Source organism: Myxocyprinus asiaticus, chromosome 10 (genome assembly GCF_019703515.2).
Source record: "Myxocyprinus asiaticus isolate MX2 ecotype Aquarium Trade chromosome 10, UBuf_Myxa_2, whole genome shotgun sequence".
Classification (NCBI taxonomy): Eukaryota; Metazoa; Chordata; class Actinopteri; order Cypriniformes; family Catostomidae; genus Myxocyprinus; species Myxocyprinus asiaticus.
Window position 1 is genome coordinate 29,594,386 of NC_059353.1, and position 26,464 is coordinate 29,620,849.

The window sequence follows — 26,464 nt, forward strand, 5'->3', positions numbered from 1 at the left end:
TATTTTTTAAATCAAATATTTCCACTAATTATTACATGCAGAGAGAAAAGTAAACACATCCCATGAGTAAGAATTTTACTTATTTTTTCCGGCCTCTATTGTGGAGTGTGCCATGCTTAAACATAATGCTAATAACTCCATACCATCTATTATGAATACTGAAAACTCATTCTTCATTAGCTTCACATGAGCATATTTTTTCACCATTGTTAACCAACATTTTTAAGCTTTTTGCTTCTGAAATAAATGTAATGGTATATAAGACAGACCTTCAAGGTGTTATGAAAATGGCACCTGCAATAATTAAAATATTTATGTTGCTGCACAGGCAGTGTTTCATTTTTAATTAAAATGGACCTTCCATGAATTTTGACTTCCTCATATAGAAACTGCAGGTTGCAGATTAATCTTAATGGATTTATTTGATCATTCTTGTAATGACTGCAGGAATGAGGCGAGAGAAAGGATCTATATGCAGGCTTTTTAATAAAAACTCAGATAAATAAACATAAAGAAACTCAAACATGAAAATAGAATTGGGCATGGTCGAGCACACGTCTGGGGAGAGAGAAAGCAGTAAGGACATCCACCTGAGATGAATTGTGGCTAATTACCATTTCTATGTTCACAGTGAGAGTCAGGGGAGATAAAAGATGGCCCAGTCCTCCAAAAGAGAGAGAGATGAACCTGAGTACAGTGTGTGTGTTATGGAAGCTTCACTGTCTGGCTGAAAAGCAGCAGTTTTACGTTAGCCACTGAAAAGCATTATATTTATTTTAGTTGCATTCAGAGTGTGTAAATAAACTCATGTGGTTCGCTGAAGCCGTCTCACACTTCCTCCTTTTGATCCAAATACAAACATCTGTTACACTGGTGTCGAAACCCGGGACAAGGGGGAAGAGTACACTGCTATGGAGTCATCTTCGCCGCTGGATGAAGTGTTCTGATCCCTCGCCAGCATCCACCAGGCTCAAAACCAGGCCCTCATGGATCTGCGGGCTGAGCAGTAATAGCACTTCAAGGCGACCCTGGTAGCAGCAAACCTCATGTGTTGCTCGCGAAGATGGGGGCACAAGACGATGCAGAGGCCTTTCTGGAGCTCTTCGAGCGCACGGCTCAAGCCCTGGAATGGCCGCGGGGGCAATGGGCAGTCCACCTCTTACTGCTGCTGATCGGGGAGGCCCAGCTCGCAGCCCAACAGCTCCCGGTCGACAACCTCCTGAGGTACCCTGAGCTGAAGAAAGCCATCCTGCAGCGGCTCAGCCGTAGTCCAGAGGAGGCTTTCTCTGAAGCAGATGTGAGATGAAACTTTTAAGCACACTTTTGACCAAGTGAAAGTAATTGATGGTCAATGCCTTCGGCCATGCATTGCACTCACATATCCGTATTTCTCAATTATAAACGAGTGATCAGTTGTATCGAGTGTCGCATGATGCTCAAACAAAAGAAGATACAACCCAGTTGTTAGTACTAAGGAGCCGTTGGGAAATGTTGTTCCAGGCAGCTCATCATAGTCTGATGGCGGGTCATTTGGGACAGGGGAAAACACTTAGCCATCTCATGGCCCATTTCTATTGGCCAGGCATTCACGGGGATGTTAGCTGGTGGTGTGCGACATGCCGTGAATGTCAGCTGTTGAATCTTCCGGCCACTCTAAAAGTGCCATTGTGCCCTCTTCCGTTCGGTTTGTTTGGGGCCCCGGCTACGTTTCAGCATCTGATGGACAGAGTTCTCAGACCGTACACAGCGTATGCCGCTGCTTATTTGGATGATATCATTATTTACAGTAATGATTGGCAGCGGCACATGCAGCATCTGGGGGCCGTTCTGAGGTTGTGGAGTCCAGTGGACGGAGCCATGCCAACGAGCTTTTACACAGATAAAAGCTGCACTTTGTGGCGGACTGCTTTTACATTCCCCTGATTTCTCTCTCCCTTTTATTTTGCACATGGATGCATCGGACAGGGGGCTGGGTGCTGTACTGTCCCAAATGGTGGAGGGGGAGGACCGCCCAGTGCTGTACATTAGTCGGAAGCTCTCTATGAGAGAGACGAAGTACAGCACCATCAAGAAGGAGTGTCTGGCCATCAAGTGGGCGGTTCTCACTCTTCGCTTCTATGTGCTGGGACAAGCCTCTCTGTTCAGCCCACGCCCCACTCTAATGGCTCCACCACATGAGGATGCCAACGCTCTGATCACCCGTTGGTACCTGGCACTCCATCCATTTAAGTTTGAGGTGGTCCACAGACCGGGGGCACAGATGGCTGTCGTGGACTTCCTCTCCAGAAAAGGCCTGAATCAGGTGGTGGGGGTATGTGGAGGCCCAGGGGACGGAGCTGCAGGAGGTGGAGGCCCAGGAGGTGGAGCCACAGGAGGCAGAGGTCCAGGGGGCAGAACCACAGGAGGCAGAGGCCCAGGGGCTGGAGCTGCAGGAGGCGGAGCCACAGGAGGCACAGGAGGCTGAGGCTCAGGGGCCAGAGCCACAGGTGGCAGGGGCTCAGGGGGCAGAGCCGCATTAGTCTCAGAGGTCAGGGCACTAGGGCACTCAGAGGTTAGGATACTAGGGGACTCAGAGGTCAGGGCACTAGGGTACTCAGAGGTCAGGGCACTACGGAGCAAGGCAGCAGAGAATTCAGAGGGCTGAGATGCCAGGGAAGCTGAATATTCAAGAGTCAGAGCCATGGAAGATTTGAAGGTCACCAAGGGCTGGACAGTCTCGTCGACAACCACAGGAAACTGGACAGGCTCGTCAACAGCCACAGGGAACTGGACAGGCTCGTCGACAGCCTGAGGGAACTGGAAAGGCTTGTCGACAGCCTCAGGGATCTGGATAGGCTTGTAGAGAGCCTCAGGGAACTGGACAGGCTCGTCAACAGCCTCAGGGAATGGGACAGAGTCAATGTCTGCAGGGAACAGGACAGGCTCATTGACAGCCTCAGGGAACTGAACAGGTTCGTCGACAGCCTCAGGGAACTGGACAGGCTCGTTGACAGCCTCAGGGAACAGGACAGAGTCAATGTCTGCAGGGAACTGCACAGGCTTGTCGACAGCCTCAGGGAACTGCACAGGCTCGTCGACAGCCTCAGGGAACTGGATAGGCTCGTAGACAGCCTCAGGTAACCGGACAGGCTCGTAGAAAGCCTCAGGGAACTGGACAGGCTCGTCGACAGCCTCAGGGAAAGGGACAGAGTCAATGTCTGCAGAGAACAGGACAGGCTCGTCGACAGCCTCAGGGAACTGGACAGGTTCTTCGACAGCCTCAGGGAACTGGACAGGTTCGTCGACAGCCTCAGGGAACTGGACAGGCTCGACGACAACCTTAAGGAACTGGACAGGCTCGTCGACAGCCTCAGGGAACTGGACAGGCTCGTTGACAACCTTAAGGACTGGACAGGCTCGTTGACAGCCTCAGGGAACTGGACAGGCTCGTAGACAGCCTCAGGATATTGGACAGGCTTGTCGACAGCCTCAGGGAAAGGGACAGAGTCAATGTCTGCAGGGAACAGGACAGGTTTGTCGACAGCTTCAGGGAACTGGACAGGATCGTCGACAGCCTCAGGGAACTGAACAGGCTCGTTGACAGCCTCAGGGAACAGGACAGAGTCAATGTCTGCAGGGAACTGGACAGGCTCATCAACAGCCTCAGGGAACTGGACAGGCTCGTCGACAGCCTCAGGGAACTGGACAGAGTCAATGTCTGCAGGGAACAGGACAGGTTCGTAGACAGCCTCGGGGAACTGGACAGGCTCATCGACAGCCTCAGGGAACTGGACAGGCTCGTCGACAGCCTCAGGGAACTGGACAGGCTCGTCGACAGCCTCAGGGAACTGGACAGGCTCGTCGACAGACTCCATGGTCAGAAGCACTGGCAGTGAAAGGGGAACGGCCTCCGTGACCAAGATCACTGGCAGTGGCAGTGACAGAGGAATAACCTCCGTGGCCATGGGCACTGGCAGTGACGGGAACAGCCTCTGTGGTCATGAGCACTGGCAGTGACAGGGGAATGGCCTCCTTGGCTGTGGGCACTGGCAGTGACAGGGAACAACCTCTGTGGCCATGGGCACTGGAAGTGACAGGGGGACAACCTCCGTGGCAGTGGGCACTGGCAGTGAAAGGGGAACGGCCTCCATGGCCATGGGCACTGGCAGTGACAGGGGAACGGCCTCTGTGGCTGTGAGCACATGCAGTGACAGGGAAATAACCACCATGGTCATGAGCACAGGCAGCGACAGGGAAACAACCTCTGTAGTCATGAGCACAGGCAATGACAGGGGAATGGCCTCCGTGGCCATGGGCACTGGCAGTGACAGGGGAACGACCTAAGTGGTGGTGAGCACAGCAGTGATAGGGAAACGACCTCCGTGGTCGTGATACAGGCAGTGAGAGGGAAACGACCTCCATGGTCATGAGCACAGACAGTGACAGGGGAGCAGGAGCCCTTCTCATCCTCCTCTTCCGGACGGCCAGGAGCACTGCTGCGGGAACGAACTCCATGGCCGAGGACGCTGGCACTGGGACGGTCGAGGCTTCAGGTGCTGGCTCTGGGACGGTCGAGGCTTCAGGCACTCGCTCTGGGACGGTCGAGGCTTCAGGCGCTGGCTTGTTGACCATGGCAGGTGTGGGCGCTGGCTCCTGGACCGTGGCAGGTGTGGGCACTGGCTCGTGGACCGTGGAAGGTGTGGGTGCTGGCTCGTGGACCGTGGCAGGCACTGGCTCGTGGATCGTGGCAGGCGTGGCTGCTGGATCATGCACTGTGGCAGGCGTGGCTGCTGGCTAGTGGACTATGGCAGGTGTGGACACTGACAGCAGCAAAGGATTACTGTCATACCCCACAGTGTAAGGAGAGAATGTGAGCCTCAAGGTATAATCAATTATTTCCATCTGGGAAAGTTCACATCTGCCTCCAGACAGACAGGATTTCACAGGCTTGTTGAGTCCAAAACGACAACAGTCTTTTAATGCAATATCTCCCCAATTAAAACCTGGGTGAGATTGCAGAAATGCTCAGTATACTGCTCGATTGGTATCTTCACCTTGTTTGAGAGACATTAATCGTAAAGCCGCTAAATCCATAGTGATGGTCAGTTGTTCTGTAATGACTGCAGGAATGAGGCGAGAGATAAAGGATCTAAATGCAGGCTTTTTAATAAAGACAAGATAAATAAACAACAAACCGTTACATCCATGAATTTAAAACAACTGACAATGAATACAGGGGAACATGGGGACTAAATACACAGAGAACTAATGATGAAACTAGGGACACCTGACACCAATGAACACAAGAACCAAGGAACAAAGACCATGAAAAAGAACTACAAAACCCATAAACAAAAGACACAAAATGAACAATAAACATACATAGCGACCCCTGGTGGTTGCCCGGGTAATCCTTACAATTCTATTAATCGACTAACATAAAATCACAACCACAAATATCTAAAAATCTGAAACATTATTAAAGTTGTGCTCAGCTTAGGCAGACATATCAAATTATCATGCAAATGGAAGCTGTGTTACATAGAGCCGCCTATTTATAAACATGCAAATTTAAGACGCAATCTGGACAGCAATCTGCTCACTGAGATCATACCCTGTTCTCAAGCACTGAGCTCCCAAAACCACTTCAAAACCACTCAAAGCATGTCAAGAAAATATCCAAACACACCAAAGACCATTTTAGAGCAACATTTACAGCTCCACATTCAAGTGACGGAGCTGCCAGATGTGATGCAAAGGAATAGAGAAATCAGTAATTAGCAATCTCAAATGTGGAGTTTCAGAAGTGCTCTCAGACCTTAGCAATGTAACAAACTGTTTAGATTTGCCATCAGAAGTCAGATATTTCAATGTGAACTCTCACATTCAATTTCTCAATAAATTTTCACATATTTTCACATAGCTATGCTATCTTGCTATTTGTCAACAATTGTCTCATTTGTCAGTTGTATTTCTGCTAAGGAATTTAAGGAGAAACATCTGAGACAAAGCTGATACTTAAAGGTGCTTTTTTTTTTTTTTTTGGAATACCATGCATCTGTAAACTGCAACAACAACAACAACAAAAATATTTTAAAAAAATCTGACCACAAGATAATATCGTTTACACAATCAGAACACTTTTGGGGTCCTGTCTACAAACAGCATTTTTATACTTAAAATGTTTGGGGAGCTGCAATATTTTCATAGCCTATATTACAGCAAAATTGTCAGAGTAATTGAGCAATACTGTTGCCATCAGGTTGGTCAACCACAGGTCCACTGATCAGATTAGGCGTTATGAAGGTGACTCTATTTTGGACACTTCCCTGCAGCCATCCGCCCACTCGCCCCATCATTTACCTGTCAGCAGGGCCAAGCCAAATAAGGAAATATCATGACATTTCACTGTTAGGCAGTGATGAATCACGCTTGTACTGACTTATTTTGTACAGATACCTTTGGTCAGGCCTGACTGATCACGATTGAAAAATAACACGCAGGAAGCCTCTGAGCTGGCATTTTCTGTCACTGTTTGATCTGTCAATCTGTCAAATAAATAGGGCTTCAGGAGAGCACCGAGAGGGGAGTAAATCCCTGTTTGCAGCAACACTGACATCTGCAACACTAAATTTGCACCACACTAGCATTCTTCCTAAATAAAAAATAAAAGTAAAAATAAAAATAAGATTGGTATAGACTGGAATACCACATAGAATGGGGTATCATGTGACAGGCTTAAACGAAAGTAGTGCAAGAGGTTTCTTGCATTATAGGGGTCATGTCATGAGGAATCAAATTGTCCTTGTTATTTTGACATAAGAGGTCATTCTACTATAAAAACATCCTGTAAATTGCATACATATTGAACTCATATTGTAACACCCAATGCAATAAAAGCATTATTTGAAACCAAGCTGCAAAAACATTTCGTTCTATAATTCTGCGACTTCTCTACATCACTAGGAGGCCCATTCATTCATGACCGTCTCTACAGCAAATAAACAACAACGCCTACTTCACATTATCGCACCCTTGTGTTTCAGCTCGTAAACTGAGAGAGAGTAGAACAGAAAGGCCTAGTGTGGTATAATTTTTTCTGAACACCAAAGGGGACCCATCTGGACTATTTTGAATTATTTATGTACTGTATATAAACATGCACCAGACAGATATCTTTGACTGTTTTCATGTATCTCGGGCTGCTTTTAAAAGACGCAGTGTCAAGTTACAACTCTGAAAAGGAAGCCATTCAGTTTCATTCAGCTGCTGTGCCTCTTGCTGTTTTAAGCACAAACCATCATGGATGCGTTATCACTCCTATCTGCGCTATTTTAATTGTTGGTGTATGTAAACAAGCACTAGATGGACGTCTTTGATGTGTTTCCGGTGTATTTCAGTGCAGGATGATACTGGAAACTGGATGTGTGTGTGTCTAGTTCACACCGTGCTTTGGACTATGTATGTGCATCATGTGGATGTGTTTTCAGTGTATTTCAGCTGTTATTGAAGGATGCGGCAGTTAAAAACACTTGGACCCTATTGCAAAGCCATAAGTAAACAGTTCCATTCATGAATATTTCAAAGATTATGACTCTTTGATAGTTTATGGTGCTGAGTGTTAACAGTTGTGCTTGAGATGAACAGTTTAATATATTCAGATGCTATGTGTTGGATGTGTGTCATGTGTAAACCCTGAAATGTATTTTTATAATGTGGAGCTTGTTCATTCTCTTCTGACTGAGTTTCAAATATGGGTGTATTTGAGGGGCTGCAGGCCAATCATAATGTTGAATAACAAAAAGAGCATTTCATGACCTCTATAATCTTAATAACTGAAAGTGTATTGGTTAGTTTTGACATCTGTTCTATTGCAATATAAACACAGGAAAGATATCTCAAATGTCCTGTTTTAAGTTCTACTCTTTGGGCCTTTAGCATGCAATTCCAGTGGATCCCAAGGCTGCCACGGGCATGATGTGTGAATTAATGATCATAGGTATATCCATGATTATAAGTTACAGCAGTGGTTCTCAACCAGGGGGCCAGGACCCACTAGGGGGCCTCAGCATACTTACAAGGGGGCCTCAAGATGTCTTGAAATTATTAAAAAATAAATGTAACAAATTTGAAATATGATAACTTCATTTAAAATGCTAAAATTAGTTACAATCATGATGTAGGCCTACAACATATAAACTGACAGTTCCTGAAACGTCTGGAAACACAAAATTAATCGTGACAAGTATTTTAATCTGTTGACACTTCTAGATTCTGGGGCTTCGAAAATTGTCTTGGACAATTGCAGGCCTTGAAGTCAAAAAGGTTGAGAACCACTCAGTTACAGTAAAATCAATATTATCAGATTTATGCTTATTTTTACAAACTGAGTAACAAATCTATTTATTTTCTGTGGTACGGCATAGCTTCTTTTAAACCCTGAACCTGTAATCCACCGAACTGTATGCAGAGAGGATTTTCAAACATTTTATTCAACCTGGGGAGCACTGTCGGCACAGTAATTCTTTGAGGAGTATACGTCTTCTAACAAACAGCAATAACTGCAGCTCATAGTGGTATATAGAGGCAGCCTGCTCTGTACAGTGCAAATAATAGCTTTATCCAATTCTAAGAAAATGCAATACAAAATTGTAAAGCAGTTAATGTTTTAAAGGGTTTAGGAGTAAACACCTCCATCTCTTATCAAATAACATCTATGTTTAACATCATTACATTGTCCTCGATTTCTGCACTTTTATGTTCAGCCTGATCCTGAGGAAAGCCTGCAATGAAACTCCAACCTTTGGTATTATGCCTTGGTATTAGTTTTTGGAAAATATGACAACAGCTTAACATTCACATGCATACAGTCTACCATTAAATCTCAGCTTTATAAAGGAACACCTGTACACCTACTTTTTCATGCTGTGGCGGAATGATCCGCCCCTCCAGCTCATCATCGTCGCCTCGCCTCTTAGGGCCGCCCTTCAGCCAGGTTCACGACGGGAGTTGGGTGGGAGAGCGAGAAGAGGTGCATAATTAATAAGCCTTGTTTAGTCAGCGGTGAATGAAGCAAACCTGATGGGGATAATGCTTCATCACCGCTCTCTTTAAAACGCAGAGCGCACCTCTTCTCGGGGAGCCGGCTTCAAATCTCCATGTGTGCACACACTGGCATCCTCGCATGCCCAGGACCAGAGCTGGGAGTGTTCGGAGCTGGACGAGATGGTGAGCTGCTGGACCCGTTCCTCGGACCCCCGGACACGTTAATGAGTCGCGGGGGGTGAACAGCTCACATTGCCGCCGACGAGCTAGATGCCGGGCCGCTTTCCCCTCACGCTTGCCGCGGGTCTGGGAAGACAATGATGCCGCCGCCCCTCGCGCCGTGGACTTTGGAGGGGAGCGTGAGTGGCCGACTGACCCAGCCCATGCCTGGGCTATCCTATGGACACTACCCTGCCCTTTCACGGAGCCCCGTTCACCACGAGGATGCCAGATTCCCCCTTTATTATGAACACTATTCCCCCTTGGACACTTTATTACCCCTTTTGCACATTTTACGTTTATTATTATGTCCAATATATGCCTCTCCGTGGCTTGACGCCACACCCACTGTGTCTGTCTCTTGCTCACCCTGACACAATGCGATTATCTAATCAGCAAATCGTGTGGCAGCAGTGCATAAAATCATGCAGATACGGGTTAGGAGCATCAGTTAATGTTCACATCAACCATCAGAATGGGGAAAAAAATGTATCTCAGTGATTTCGACCGTGGCATGATTGTTGGTGCCAGACAGGCTGGTTTGAGTATTTCTGTAACTACTGATCTCCTGGGATTTTCATGCACAACGGTCTCTAGAGTTTACTCAGAATGGTGCCAAAAACAAAAAACATCCAGTGAGCAGCAGTTCTGCGGACAGAATTATTTAGTTGATGAGAGAGGTCAATGGAGAATGGCCAGACTGGTTTGAGCTGACAGAAGGCTATGGTAACTCAGATAACCACTCAGAATGCACAACCTGTCAAACTTTGAGGCAGATGGGCTACAACAGCAAAAGACCACATCAGGCACTTTATTAGGACCACGGTGTTCCTAATAAAGTGCTCAATGAGTGTAAATCAATGCTTAGTCAAACCAATTTCACCCAAGCTAAGCTATCAAGACAAAGCAAAGTAAATATTTGGGAGCTCTGTCCCACCACATTTAAATAAAAGTCAAAGGTGATCAAAAAAGCATTTTAGAATGATGCATGCATTGCATTTCATTTGAAATAGTCATATTATAAAGCAAGTTCTATTTCATAATTTTGATAAAAAAAACCTCAGAATCCCAAACTTTGCAGTAAAGTCTCTATAAACATCAGCAATAAGCCCGGGCCAAAGCTGTGACTGCAGCCATTAAGAGCCCAAGATCTGGTTCAGATTATTGGAGACTCATATATGCTTTAGCAGCAAATTTTCTGACAGCAGTGTCAAAAGAGCTGAGCGTCTGCTCTGGCAAGACCTGTCTCATTACACTGAGTAGCTTTCACAGTGTATGCCTCAGCCTCTCAAGATTTATACAGAATTTCAACAACATGAGGAGATATACAGCTATACCACCTGTCCCTGAAGACTAGTGTCAGATCTGCACTGGGAGATAGTAAAATGTTAAACCCATGGTTCTGTAACTATTTTAGTGGGGGAAATGTGTCTGGTTCAGTCACTGTGTGAAGACAGAATGCACCAACTTCAAATATACATTTTTTTGAGTAAACATGGACCAGAACACAATAAGGTGAATAATACAAGTGAATCCATTTGTGTCAATTAAACTTATTATTGAGGTATTTCTCATCTTAAGCTAGAAATGGAATTACAAACCTAACCTACAACCTGCCACATGATTAAAATTACAAAGTCTGGCTGTCTACACTGCAAATTGTGGCTAATTTAATGTGCCTTCCAGATGTCATTTTAGTGAAAAATATGCATTCCATATATTCAGTCGGTCATAATTGCAAAATAAACTCCTACACAGGACCGGCCAGCATTTTGAGGGCCCTAAGCAGATTTTCAAAATGGGGCCCACCTACCTACAAGTACACCTAGCCAAACATATCCAACATCGATAGCTAAGCAAGTTTAAATTGTGCAAATACACAAGTCTATTTGATCAAAAGCATACAGCTTAAAAATGCATAACTATCAACTGTAGTTTATCAGCACAGTTATATCTACTTCAGAAGTACAAAAAAGAACTTAATTTTTGAAACAAACAAACAAACACATATCACATGCACAAATTAATAAATATATTTAATGAAGTTATGTGCAAATTAATAGGAAAGAATTAAATTACCAAATTAAGGTATGGTAGGCTACAGTAGATGATATTTACACCTACTGTAAATAGTGACATATGCTATTTGCACCCTGGTGTGTAATAAAATATAATCTAACAACATCAGTGTATGTAGGTCTAGTATAAGCATTGTAACTGAACTTTACTACATCACTTGCAGTTGGAAGAAACGCACCTGATGTGTCACGTAATGGTACCTCTTCACTGCTGTGTTTAAATGCAGAGCTTGGCTTTAGAGCGGTCTCTCCAGGTCCAGGAAACGGGTAACCGAGTCGCCGCCATTACCCTCGCTTTCCACCGGCCTGTGAGATGCCGAGCCGATGATTTTCCAGTGGCATGTACAGCCACTGTCTGTCTTTGCTTTGATGGAACGATAAGAGGAAAATAGTAAAACTGGCAAAAGAGGGACTTGAACCTGATTCGCCCAGGCAAATAACCAGTTGTCTTACTAATGTCACCACATCAGGTCTTAAGCTAAGGAAGGTCGAATTCACATACTTATTTCTGGATGTCTTTTCTTCAAAGTGTATGTAATATTTTAAATAGTTTTGATAGGTTCCATCAGACTGTTGGCTTGCATAGAGCCCAGTTTGTGCCCAGTGCTATTTACTCTTATTGCAAATAATTATTTGGCTATGCTGAACCCGTGGTAGGGGGGCCCCTTGTGGCCACAGGGGCCCTATGCATCCACATAGGTCGCTTAATAGGCAGGGCCACCACCGCTCCTACAAGGTGATCAGACTGATCACACTGTGAATTCAGCAACACCAGGTCAAAAGTTTTGTTGCTGAAATCGGTCTGTGCTTACCAATATTTTATCTACTGCCCCCAGTGAACGAAGCTGGAAGTGTTGTTGAGGTGAAACGTCCACAGGGTGGTGCCAAAAGAAAGTTGTATTGTTAGTTGTAAATGATGCAAAACAGTCAACAGGCATTTATTTTAACCACACTCCCTAACTCAAACCCTAAATGTAACCATCAAAGGAGTTAAAATTTATTTTTAGAGTGAAAGAATCTTGTTCACCAATGTTTATGTGAATGCGATGACTTCCTGGTTTCTATGGGACCAGAACCTGTTTCTCGTATTGCATGCACTATGTGCTATCAGTATCACCACAGGGTAAGGTGAACACAATTGAACTGACGCAAAAAAATGTCTGATGGGGATGGCGCTTCTCAGAAATTAGGAAGATGGGGGATGGCGCTTGACAATAATTGGTCAGAATGGGTTGATTTCAAAGTGCATGAACATTTGGAAACAGTATGTCGATTTCGTGATCATGTTGAGATGATCAGGGTGTTATATCCCACTTGTTACAGGATTTCTTGCCAAATATATGAGTGAACTTGAAATATTGATTTAAGGTTCAATTATTTTAAGCAGAGTTAAACATGAAGATAGCAATGCTATGTAGGACATTTTTTATAGAGTTTAGCAGTCATTATACAAATATATTTGACTGCAGAATGCAGTGATTGACCAATCAGAATCAAGTATTCCAGAGAGTCATGTAATAAATATATTTGCATACTGCATTTCAATGAAATGTAGCAAGAGCATTATAACAAGTGCAGTTTTAAATACGCAGTTTGTCGAAACAATGGAAATGTGTATTTATGCCCTTTTACCTCAAATCTTAGACTACTGCTCATTAGACTCCAGCTCAACAGTAAGCAGTTGACAAAAAGATGCACCAACAGTCCCTTACCAGGTAGCACTTAACTATCACAGCACCTGGTTTACATATTTTGCTCCAGAGAATATAGCAACCTGGATTAATGACACGTGAAAGTAATCTACAGACCCCGCCGCGTCTAACCCACAAGGGCATGCTCAGCCCAGCACTTAATAAACATCCCATAACAGTGAGGATGCACAGTGCTCAGGAAGATCCCTCCAGGCTGTAAATCCCACAAATTTAGTTCCTGCAGCCTCATGCATGCCTGCAGAGCTAACAGATGCAGCTGAAAAGATCTGAACATAAACACAGCAACCATCTAACATGCTCAGTGGTGTTTTGGAATTTAAGGGTGCTTTTACACTAGTGCTTTTGCCATGGACCGAGTTTGACCGAGTTCGGATCGTTGGGTTAGTGTGAAAGGGGTTTCTGAAATCAGGTGTGCACCAGCAAATGTTCATGTGAACTCCAGTACAGTTTGCAGTTTGATTGCAATCTGTCCTAAAGGTGTCTTAACACAGCTGAGTGAAGAGTAACAGGATCTTTGCCTGCTCAAAATTCTGAGTAAAGACAATGCTGCATAAAAGCATACATTTTGTGTCCCTACATTTAAAATATACAGTATAGGGCATTATTGACATATTCTGTGGTATTTTTACCCCGAACCCTGGTTAATTTCTGACACTGATTTGGACCCAAACATACAATGTGAAAAGAGGGGCAGGTGGGTGAACCAAGCAATTTAACCAAGTTTGAAAACAGCCTAAAAGGTGATGAATAAACATCTTTAAATTACTTGAAAAAGATGGGTAATGGCATCTCCTTATTGATCTGTGCCCATGCAGACAGCAACTATGACAGTAATTGTATGTCTCTGTGTTGACTATAATGGGTAAAATATAATACAAAGAGTGTTATTGTGTCATCACTTTCTTCATGTGAGTAATAATGGCCCATTAGTGCAGCTGCAGGTTACTCATTACTGTGATTGCCTGGGAAATGAGGAGCTTGTGAATCTATTTGTACTCTAATTGTTGAGGGGAAGTAGAGGACCTCAGCTGTATGTAGCGTTTAAGGTTGGACTTCTATAAGAACAATGGGGAGTTTTTCTAGGTCTGTGTCTCATTACATTAGTGTGGTCTTCTGTCTAAAAAACTATACCTCAGAAACTATGAAAACTTGACACTAATGGTCGACCAATATATTGCAGAGGCCGATATTCAGAATTTTTAATTATTGGCATCTGCTCATACATTTTCCCATTTGGATTAGTTTCTCAAGCCACGACGGAGCCGAGAATTGCCTGCTTGCACGTGAAGGAGCCATCTGAGACATGTCAATTCGTTTTGTTGTAAATAGGGATGTACGATATATAGGCGGCCATATCGCTTTCGGACGATAAATGTGTATTTTTAAAGTTAAAGAAAATCCGATAAGAAAATTAGGCAGATATATTAAAGCCGATAAATGATGGCTTTTTTAGGCACGTTCTACTCACCATGAGGGTTTTTATTGGTGCCTTCTGCATGTCGTGACACATCAGCACACAGCAGACTTTGTTTTAGAAGATCATACTTGATCTGAATAAACACTCCATTTTACTTATCCATGCCACACATGCATTTTGTTTCTTTATTCTTTTTGTATGTTAAAGCATATTATCAAGTTGATAGTGAGTTTGAGACTTGTTTGCATTCCTTATTGTGGTCTTTTGACAAGTTTGAATTAAGTGCAATGCACTGTATTATAAAAGTAGCTCACTCATCAAATTAATTATAAATTGCAGAGTCAATAGGCTTAAAATGAACAAAGTTGGCCATAGGAATGTAAAATGTCTTTATTTAACTGGTTCAAAGTAGGCTACATTTGGTAAATGATTATGTGAAAAGAAAGATTTAGATATTTCCTTGCAGGTTCCTTGTTTTCTGCATTTGAATTTGTTTTAAAATAAAAGCAATTATCTAGGGTGACCCTATGTCCTCTTTTTCCTGGACATGTCCTCTTTTTCGGACCTTAAAAAAGTGTCCAGCCGGGATTTCTAAATTTGCGAAAATGTCCAGGATTCAGCTTTAGTTGCATTATGATGTGCATCTGGTCTAATACTCCATTGTGTGTGCGCACATATTTGCATTGCTTTAACCCCTCTTTGTAAGTCCCGACCTTCTCGCACACCAATTGGTAGCTTATAAGAGACTTGCAGCAACTATTAGCCAAATTCCTGCCTGTCAATCTCTCCGCGAACACGTGAAGCGCTGTTGTGTTCAGCATCAAACTGTTGCTTGACAGTAGCAGCAAATGACAGCTGAGTGGAAACAATGCCCAAACGAAAGTGCAAATTTACAGAAGATTTGCGAAAAAAATTCCCATGCTTTCATCCAGGTCGAGATCCGTGGGAAGCAGAATGTATGACATGTAATGTTGGCACATATATGTCAGTTGCTAATAAAGGTGCAAGTGATTTAGAAGCACACATTAGCTCTGCGAAGCATAGAAGGTCAGCAAAAGGTGAAAGTTCATCAGGTAAATTAACTGACTACTTTTTGCAACCAGGTAAAATTGTTATCACATTGCTTCATTTTCCATGGCCAATCAAAATAATAGTAATAGTGAATGAAGGTACACTCATGGCATCAAATATTTTATTTTAGTACATGGACATTTAAAAGTATGTTGGAAATTTGTATTTATATATATATATATATATATATATATATATATATATATATATATATATATATATATATATATTTATGTTATGCTAATAGAGTGTCTTTTTCACTGTATTAAAGTTTGCATTCATATTAACACTGTTTTGAACCCTATTATATACTGCAAATATACAGTAGAAACCATCCATCCATCCATCCATTTTCTATAGCCGCTTATCCTCTTTAGGGTCACGGGTAGTGCTGGACCCTATCCCAGCTATCTCGGCCCGAAGGCAGGGAAACACCCTGGACAGGTAGCCAGTCCATCACAGGGCTAACACACAGACAAACACATTCACATTCTTACTCAAATCTACAGGCAGATTTAGAGTCTCCAATTCAATTGACTGGACTGTGTGGGAAACCGGAACACCCAGAAGAAACCCACGCAAACACGGGGAGAGCATGCAAACTCAACACAGAATGCCCCAGTTTGAGCCGAGACTCTAACTGGTGACCATCTTGATGTGAGGTGACAGTGCTACCCACTGAGCCAGAAAAACTTTGTAGATGAGCACCTAATTAACAGTACTTAAGGAGCGGTCACACATACCTTCACACAGCGAAATTATGTGAGATGGCGAGGGCGGATGCTGAGCCCGTGTGAAATAAGCACTGTTACTATAGATTGTACTTTACTGTTACTGTAGACTGCGTAATCTGCATATAGAGAGCGGCGGAACTTCAACTGTGTACATATCGTAAATGGGTCATTCCTACAATTCGGTGACATTCCGGCTTTGAAACTTTTGAAAAATATAACACTTTTACAAGTTGCTTCATGTTTCATCATTACAGGGGCATATTAAAGATTGTATTAGTCATACTGGTCAAGCTAAATTACTAAAGAATTCAGATGTCCATCCAGTTAAATGGGCAGCATCAGGGTGGACAATAACAGGGTGGACATTCAGTGGATAAATTAGCCACTAGATGGTCTGTGATTGATATCTAGGAAACATATCTGTAAACTAATATTTCACGATTTTATTTCTGTTATCATAAATACTGTATATTAAAATTTTAAATTATATTAATTTCCCATCTCTCTTCCCATAAAAGGGACATGTTATGCTTGACCACATATGACTAACACCACAAAATAAAGGAAAATATAAATAAAACCATAGAGTTATAAACTTCAAATAACTCAAAGAAATTTTGCAGAATGGGTGATGTACACCTCCAGTGTGTGTGATGTAATTTCCTAACATACAGTATATCTTCAATGAAAGGTCATGATATCATGACATAACAGGGTGCGAAATAAATCAAGGGACACACAAAAAACCTCCACTATCAGTGTTAAAATTACACAGAGAGAAGTGAGAGTTAGTGAGAGAATGTAACACTAAACTCTTAACTGTATGTGGAGGAAAAATAGAAATCCAATGATTTAGCATTTATTTTTGTCAAAGATGTTTGACGTGCAGTGTTTGGGACATGAGAAAATGTCACAGTGCAATAGAAAAGGATTTCAATTATTTAAAATTTAACTTTTAAGCCCACAGAAGTGTGTAACATTATAAAATGTCTTTATTCTTTTTAACAAGTCTATCAAAATTGTAATCGGGAGAAATTAAACAATATAAATACCACACACACTTGTAATGGGGACTTAAATGACACAATTGTAGGAATGACCCATATTTACAGGCGTTCCTGTGCGAGACACTGCTTTACATTGAAAAACAGCTCGGACAGATGCAAAAACGCGTTCAGTGCGAACGTCCCCTACTAAACTTACAATGAAAAACGCTTTAATACAACGACCAGGAAGAAGAGAGAAAGGGAGAGAAAAGGCTTAACATGAGAATAGTGTATTTCTCATTGGATTAGTGTCATTGTTTTGGCAGAAAATAGTGTTTATCATAAGGGAAATGTAAGAAAATAATGTTAAGTGTTTTAACTACACCTGTACTACTGTACTTTTATTTTGAATTAATGGAGTAATGCAGTTTTTCTCTCTCTATTCCAGAACGAGCTCTGACATATGCAATAAAATGTAATGGCATGTCATGAATAGGTGCGTTTACTGGTGTTTTAAAATCCCAATGGTGGGAAACAATTAACATGCACTCGAATGCTATATGATTTTGACAAAATGATCTTGTTTCTGACAGAAAACATGCACTGATTATCACTGATCTTCCGTTTAAAGCAACAGCCGATATCTCACACAACTCACGTGAAAGGTGTGTGTGTTTCAGGTTGTCAGGAGCGGGCAATGGCATAATTCAAGTGATAATGCACCAATTTCAACAAAGAATATCCAGTTTCACAAAACAGCATCCAATACAGTTAAAGCGAAACTAACGACAGTAGATTATGGACTTCTGAAGCAGCAAAACAAGTGGGTACTGTATACCGAGGGTATACGCAAATATCGATCCTTAGAAGTCATTATACGCAAACAGCCCTGGGAAAAAAGTATGCATATGGCTTATAAGTGCGTATGGCCCCAACTACACCACTGCTAGCAACCATCCAGAACACTCTAAAAATGCCTTAGCAACCACACAGAACACCCTAGCAATGCACAAAAAAAACACAGCAGAACACCTTAGCAAATGCATAGCAACACCCTGGCAACCACCCACAACACCCTAGAATTACAGCTGTGAACTTTGCATGAGCAAGCACAAACCAAAACCTAGTTCTTTGATAATAAATTTGAAAATATGTTTGAATGTTTTAAATCAAGGACAAGGAATTGTAAAACACCAAAACAGCCCCTCTCTCTCTCGATCAGCAGGTGAAGTGCACTAAAAAGTATTCTTTGTAAAATGCTTTTGGCCCTTATTCCAGGTAGGGAAAACACCATCAAAACCAGTGCTGTGCTGAAAATTTTTTTAATGCTTTGTGTTCCTAATTATGGTCTGGCTGTCTTGGTGTTTTTGTTTATAACTGCAAACTTTATTTATTATTTTTTTTGGTGCCTTTAATTTCAGAACCTGTGTGCAGTTGGTTTAGTTAATTGCATCTCATTTCAGCAGATTGCACATTTGTGACTGCCCATAAACTCCATTTGGTTAAAATGCCAGGGGACTTGGCAAATTTAATTAGTGCTAAAATAAAAAGAGCCAGAGAGGGGTCCCGGAGAGAAGCAGAGCTGTAAAAGAAAAAGGTGAAAAGAATGAGTCAAGAGTGTATTTCCGTATCTGGGGTTCAGAGAAATTTTCATATATCCTCTTTACTTTATCATCAAAACAAAATAATTAAAATAGATATACCTATAGATAAGCCTATGGGTATTAAATGTGATTTCACCCAAATAAAACCATCTCCTGTTGAATGAGAAATTAATTTTTGTTGTGGTGTTATAATATAGTCAGTTATTATTAGATTAGCATCTTTAATTAAATAAACAGCATGTAGTGACTTAGGCCAGAAACATTCTCTAGTATGTAAATGTAGATGTGAATGCTTGGACAACATATTGCAAATGTGTGATCGCATTGTACATACTTAAAGCTAAAGTGTGTAACTTTTTCCATTAAAATACTTTGTCTTATCCCAGCTTAATATGTAGAGACAACTTTAAGTAAGCCATTTGTAGGATAATTTTCTCGATAACTGTAAACACTGTCTCTGTGTCTCTATAAAAATCGACCTGTGAACGACCTGTCCATACCGACACAATAACATTGAAGCTTTTTAAAAGGTCCTATAAAGAGGCTGTCCAGGGAAAAGGACGTGTTGTAATCCTATAACAAGCAGATTTTATGGCTTTTCCTACTATACTTACATTACAACTTCTTGACAGTTTTGCCACATCCCTTGGTGAACATTGTGCTATGCTGAGAAGCTGCAAACTGTGCCAGTGGATGCTCTGACATTGTGATTTGTGTATATCGTCTCCCTTGCAGTAAATATTATAAGAAAGACCCAAACGCGGCAGAACATTCAATGGAGTTTGATGAAGAACAAGAAAGAAATATAAACTCAGAGTATGAAACTAAGACTGGAAGCCTGTGGCGAGAGGTGAGGAGAAGAACCACAAGATGCAGTAGGTGAGAGCTGTTGTGGTGATGGCTGAAACACTGGGACACCCAGGTGGAAAGTGAGAAAACAGTCCACAGTAGTGCAGGAGTAGAAATAGCTTGAGCGTAATCCAGCAGTAATTAACTGTAAAAGGCAGAAGGGAACTGGACAAAAACAACAAAACAAGACCAGCAGATGCAAGACTGCATGAGAAACACACAAAACAATCTGGCACTAAACAGCACACACGAGGGAGCTTAAATAGGGAAAAGGGAATAGGTAACAACAGGTTCCGCTGATCATCTAACATGGCACCTGTAAACACATGAAGGTTAGAGGGAAACACAAAAGGTGCGTTCCAGTTGTCTGATAGTGGCCTAAAAAAAGTGCACTTCACACGTTAATCAGCCATCTTGAAGAGCACGTATTATGGTTTTTCAAATATTACCTTTCAAGTAGTGTGTTATATAGCTGTTTGTGAATGTAAAAAAGTCTGCAAAGTTTCAAAAATCAAAGTGTACGACAAACGGAGTTATTGACTCCCAAAAGAAAGAACCGATTCTGAACAACTGAAACGAGTTGTTAGTAATTCCAGACTTACTTCCTGTACTAACCTACATAATTTGGTAACAAAAAACCCACCTCTGATCTTCATTGGCTGCTCGCGAACAGCTTTTACCCGCTCTCAAACACTGCACTAAGCAGTAGACCATTCACAACAGACTGGGACATCTGACCAATCAGAGCAGTGTAGGCTCTCTGAAAGGAGGAGTTTAGAATGAATCCTTTAGAATGGATCATTGAACGAGTCATTTTTGACACTGGAAAAAAAAGGTAATGCTGCAATTTAAATTATGAGCAAATTAAAGTGTTTTTTGACCTTGGATGCATGTAAATCTATTGTATGAGACATTTAAAACAAAATTAGGCACGTTTAAAAACCATAATAGGTGCTCTTTAAGTGAGATTCCAAACCGAAGGGAGCGTACATGTTCACTTGAAGGGCATTCCAAATGGTATAAGGAAAAAGTGTTCATCAATACATCACTTCACAGGAAACAGAGGGGCGAATTTACCCACCACCCTTACAAAAATCGAGAGTTCGTGGCAAATTTACCATAAACTTGCCACAAATTAGCCATTCATTATTTTCACATGCAAATGAGCTCGTGATTCGCCGCAAATGTTTGGCAGAAGTTTGCAGCTCTTCAACTGTAGTGGTGAACCTGCAGAAAACCTTTGGCAACAATGGACAATTTGCCACAAGTTTGGCGCAAAGCTCAATTGCATGTGGAAATAATCAGTGATGAATCTGCGTCAAGTCTGCAGCAAATTTGACATGAGCTCTAGATTTTTGTAAAGGTCATTGCAAACCATCAGAGCAATGACACAGATTGGCTTAAATAATGCTAAAATAAAATAAACAAAAGGGATTTGAGACACTAGTGCTTTAATTAAGCCTAATTCACCTCAGATGTGACTGTTATATCCATTTTCATAACAATGGTCATATAATGATTAAGAAGACACACACATATTATAAAATAACCAAATAACATTTATTTTTTATATTAAACAGCAACAGTCATTTTACTTAGGGGTTACAGGTCTGGAGAAATATACTGATTATAATTTAATATATATATCATTACATTATATATAAAAATTTTATAAGTATACATGTGGGTGTATTAAATATATATATATATATATATATATATATATATATATATATATATATATATATATACGTATATGGATGTAAGGTTATTTATATTTTAATTCTGAGTATTTTTTGTCATCCTACTTGAACCCTGACATCTGTGCAACTTAAGCATTGTCCAAATGAACAAATTTTGTCAAATGAAGTGAACTTCAACCAATATCCCAGGCACAGTGAGTTGGGAGCAGTGAACACTGCGTAGGGACACAGCGAATTGGAACGCAGCTAAAGACACACAGAATGAACCAGATCAACTCAATGGGTAAATCATGCAAGGCTTTCACTTCCAATACAGTGTGCTTTCCAAAGACCCAACAGAAAAGGCAATCATATAAACATGGGAGACACAAGAAGAGACCCTTCTCTTTCTGAAGAGCTCACCGCAACTCTCCCTTCCCATCAACTCCTAGAGTGTCTTTTGATTTGCTCTGACATGTCTGACCTTTCCAGGTCCTGTGCTGTGCTCATGCTGCTCAATACCAGGTTGAAATGGCCACACCATGCCAGAGAAACCAGGCAGCGACACTGCCAGCCTGCCATCAATCCCAACTAGTTTTGCACACTCACAATAAAAAAATAAAAAAATAAAAAAAATAGCAATCTTTTTGCAGTACTGCACTAATCTGGGTTCTGCAATACTGTGAGTGAAACAAGGTCCAAGTGTGAAAGAAGTAGTTTAAAGGAATAGTTCACCTAAAATATTTCTGCTATGGAACACAAAAGGAGATTAGGCAGAATGTTTGGGACTGGCAGCTTCCGTCAGTCCCTTGTGTGCTCCACACAAGAAAGACATATGGGTTTAAAACAAAATGAGGGTGAGTAAATTACAACAGAATTTTCATTTTTAGATGAACTAACCCTTTAACACAGCCAAAAATTAGGATTACAGTATATGTTCATGACAAGCCTCCTCCATGCACAGAGTGATCCATCATGAATACGATAAACTGAGCTGGGTATCAGAATGAAAATTTCATACAGTCCCCACTTAGCACATGCGGTTCAGAGAGCACAAGCGCCTGTTGTCAAAAGAGATTTATTTGTGTCTCCTGGTGTATCTTTAGAGAAACAATGTGAAGCAATGTGAAAGTACAGAGAAAGAGTGAGAGCAATGAATTTGTTCCATTTGGGCTTTGGGTCTCTGTCGCATACAGGCAGCTCCCAGAAAGAGCCCATTGACACAGCAGAGATGAATCATATAGCCACGGCCTTTCAGTTTTGGGGTGCGATTGAATTTTTCTTTATAGGAAACATGCATCATTTCAAGCTGTTTTTAAAACATCTTAACATTTGCTATTAATTCTGCTTACCCTGAAATTACCCGACATTTTCATTCATTACAAATTGAACCAAGTAAAAATTGCTGCAGGCCGAGCAACTAATTAACTTGATCCATTTGCTCAGAAAATGTTAAAATAAATGAGTGCCAAACAAAAGAAACTGTGTTTATCATGAGAACAGAGCAAAACAAATATGGATGCATCCAGTTGTGTCAAACATAATTCATGAACTAATGTTATATCAGCAAGTAGCAGAGAATGACGAAAAAGCGGTTTTATATGTCATTTACAACAACAGCATTTACAGGCACTAAAAACACATATGTCTTTTATTCGTAGGCACTTATTAAAGTGAAAGCCTGCATATTTTCACCATATTAAGCCATAATTATACTTAGTAAACAACTAAAATAACTTTTTAATGGCTTGCTTGTCCAGACTGGCACTGTCAAATTTATAGATGGGAATGCTCGACAGCTTTGCTCAGCTTTTATGATACCTCATTTAAAGTTCATTACAGCACAGGCTCTCCATCATTTAAACAGAATCTGAGTTAAAGGAAATATTCTGAAGAAAGAGAGCTACAGCATTTTAGGCTTGTCCACCAGTCATTTTGATCTAGTTATCGCTTTGTTTTGTTTATCAATGTGTTTAACATAAATCAAGTTGGATGGTAAGTGATTTCCTGTATTTGAATGTAGTTAATAATATCAATGTATCTGAGTCACACATCGGGGTCACAGGCAAAGAAAACCCCAATTACACTGTCTTTTCTGAAAGAGTCAAGATATCTATTTGAAAACATATTGTAATGTGGTGAAGATCCATCTTTGCAGGTATACAGTAGAAGATTAATGTTGAACCAAAATATATATTTTTAAAGTGATATAGAATAAAGGCATAATACATGACTTTGATCTATATTGACTGATTGTAAGGAAGGGAAGTTGAATTTAAGAAATAATTTATACACAGATCTCTTTGGGGATATTGCATCCTGCATAAAAGGGGACTTATCTATGATCATAACTTATTGATTGGCTTCTGAGGGTAAAATCATTTCTGATTCAACTGGCTCTGAGTTAGTTAAGACATCAGTGCACTGTCTGAAAGCAGTATTAGAGGAAAATTATTACCTGTAGGGAACAACAACAATACGAACTCACATTATTATTAGATCAACAGATTGGAAACTCAGTCACAACTAAAATGAACCTAAATTTGATCTTAAGGCCAGGGACAGTGCATGCAAAGACAACTGGATTCTTTGCCACTCTGTTCACTTTTTGGCATGAAATGTGAAAACACTTCAGCACTCCATTAATTAGAAGAAACAGAGCAACAAATTAATTCTCTGAAAGGGATAGTTCACCCATAATTCTCTCATCAATTACTCACCCTCATGCCATCCCAGATGTGTTTGACTTTTTTCTTCTGCAGAACACAAATTAAGACTTTTAGAAGAACATCTCAGCTCTGTATGTCCATACAATGCAAGTGAATTGTGACCAGACCTTTAAAGCTCCAAATTTCACATAAAGGCATCATTAAAAGTAATCCATATGACTCCAGTGGTTAAATACATGTCTTCTGAAGCGATGCAATCACATTGGGTGAAAAACTGATCAAAATTTCAATCCTTTTTGTAAATCTCCACTTTCACCATCAGAATGTGAACTTAAATATTATGTAAACTTTTGTGAACTTAAATATATGTGACTTAAATATTGATCTGTTCCAACCCCCTCCTATTACATCGCTTCTGAAGACATGTATTTTTTTTCTCCCGTTTTTCCTCCCAATTTGGAATGGCCAATTCCCAATGCGCTCTAAGTCCTTGTGGTGGCGTAGTGACTCGCTTCAATCCGGGTGGCGGAGGATGAATCTCAGTTGCCTCCGTGTCTGAGACCGTCAACCCACACATCTTATCATGTGGCTTGCTAAGCGCGTTCCCGCGGAGACATAGCGCATGTGGAGGCTTCACGCTATTCTCCACAGCATCCACGCCCAACTCACCACACGCCCCACCGAGAGCGAACTACATTATAGCGATCACGAGGAGGTTATCCCATGTGACTCTACCCTCCCTAGCAACCGGGCCAATTTGGTTGCTTAGGAGACCTGGCTGGAGTCACTCAGCACGCCCTGGATCCGAACTCGCAACTCCAGAGGTGGTAGCCAGCGTCTTTACTCGCTGAGCTACCCAGGCCCCCCGAAGACATGTATTTAACCACTGGAGTCATATGGATTGCTTTTATGCTGCCTTTATGTAATTTTTGGAGCTTAAAAGGTCTGGTCACCATTCACTTGCATTGTATGGACCTACAGAGCTGAGATATTCTTCTGAAACTCTTTGTTTGTGTTCTGCAGAAGAAAAAAAAGTCATACACATCTTGGGTGGTGTGAGGGTGAGAAAACTATAAGATAATTTTTATTTTTAGGTGAATTATCCCTTTAATTAGTTTATGAAAAGGAGAGAGGGTGTTACCTCTTTAGCTTTGGAGATTGCTTTTTGTCCATAATCACAGGCACACAGTTGGTCAGTTCAGTCCAATCTGCGTGCAAACCGCAACTCCAGCCAGTGGAAAACCTCGAGAAGAGCCAGGACTCCTGTTTGCCTGGCCGGTGGCACGTGCATTTCTTCTGTCCCGGTTTGCACTCGCACGGCTGTTCCAAGCGGATATTCCTGACCAGGTGTCTTCCAAAAGTGGTCCCTCCTGTCTTCTGAATGTGCAGAAACACAATCACATCGTCTCCCTTTATGTTGAAATCAACGTCGCGTGTCAGATCTCGCTCTGTAAAGTTGAATTTGGACACACATATAGGTGGAATGTCTTCCTCCGGGTCCTGGTCGTTGTCCAGGTCATCGATGGTGGGGTACGGAGTGGACAGTGGAACGATCCCCACGAGTTTGTCGCCCGTCCTAAAATGACAAGACTGACTGCCTGCTGGGCAAATATACTGATACCCAATCATGACAAAAAGAATGGCTAAAATTGGGATGAAAATCCATTTATTGGGTTTCTCATTCATTTTAACACGAGGAAATTCTTCATGCAGTTCGTGTGAATCATGTTCTCCTCTTCAGATCTTCTTCCAGGACGTTCTTGCGTGACCCACACCAAAAGTCCCATGCCACATGTTGATTTGCTAAAAAGATGTGCAGAAGTCTGACATCCACCGCGAAGTTTTCGCATTAAATTTGCTGATTCAAAGTTTAAGAAAAAGTGCAAAATTCATTAAGCCGCTAGTCATAATAAAATGACTAAGACGATCCTTCCCAGTGCTGTTCCACAACCGAGCAACATGTTAATGCATTTATAAAGTGTGAAAAATACTAACGTTTCTCGTTCTGAGAAAATGGAACAATTTAAAGAGCCTCCCAGTCAGTTTTATTCTGCGGAACCTCCATGCACTTGTGAAGAGAGTGGGCTGTGTTCTCTAACCATCCCGCGACGCGCATCAGCGGGATGATGCGAATGATGTCAGTGAGGCACAAGCGCATCCAGTGAAGAGACACAGTCACAGTAGTACCAAGAGCTCTTCTGTAGCCCGAGTTTCAGCTGCACCTGGATGCGCACATATACCCAGTTCAGTGCTCTGGAATATTCAGCAATGTACCGTCGACCCTATTCTGAGAGAATTATTTTTGCACTATACTGAAAACTATTACTGTGCTATATCATCTATGCTTTTCAAAAATCCTAAAGGCGTTCTAATTTAATTTCTGTAATTATCCCAATAGGATCAAACAACAGTCCTGTAA

General features: G+C 41.6%; 1 protein-coding gene across 1 annotated transcript in view; it reads right to left on the reverse strand.

The window, feature by feature from the left end:
- Positions 1-26,108, reverse strand: part of LOC127447129 (heparan-sulfate 6-O-sulfotransferase 3-B-like) — a 122,552-nt gene extending 96,444 nt beyond the window's left edge. The window contains exon 1 of the mRNA XM_051708737.1: positions 25,187-26,108. Coding sequence (XP_051564697.1) covers positions 25,187-25,731 — 545 coding nt within the window. The 5' untranslated portion in view covers positions 25,732-26,108. The remainder of the gene's footprint in view (positions 1-25,186) is intronic.
- Between the last annotated feature and the right edge of the window lie 356 nt (positions 26,109-26,464).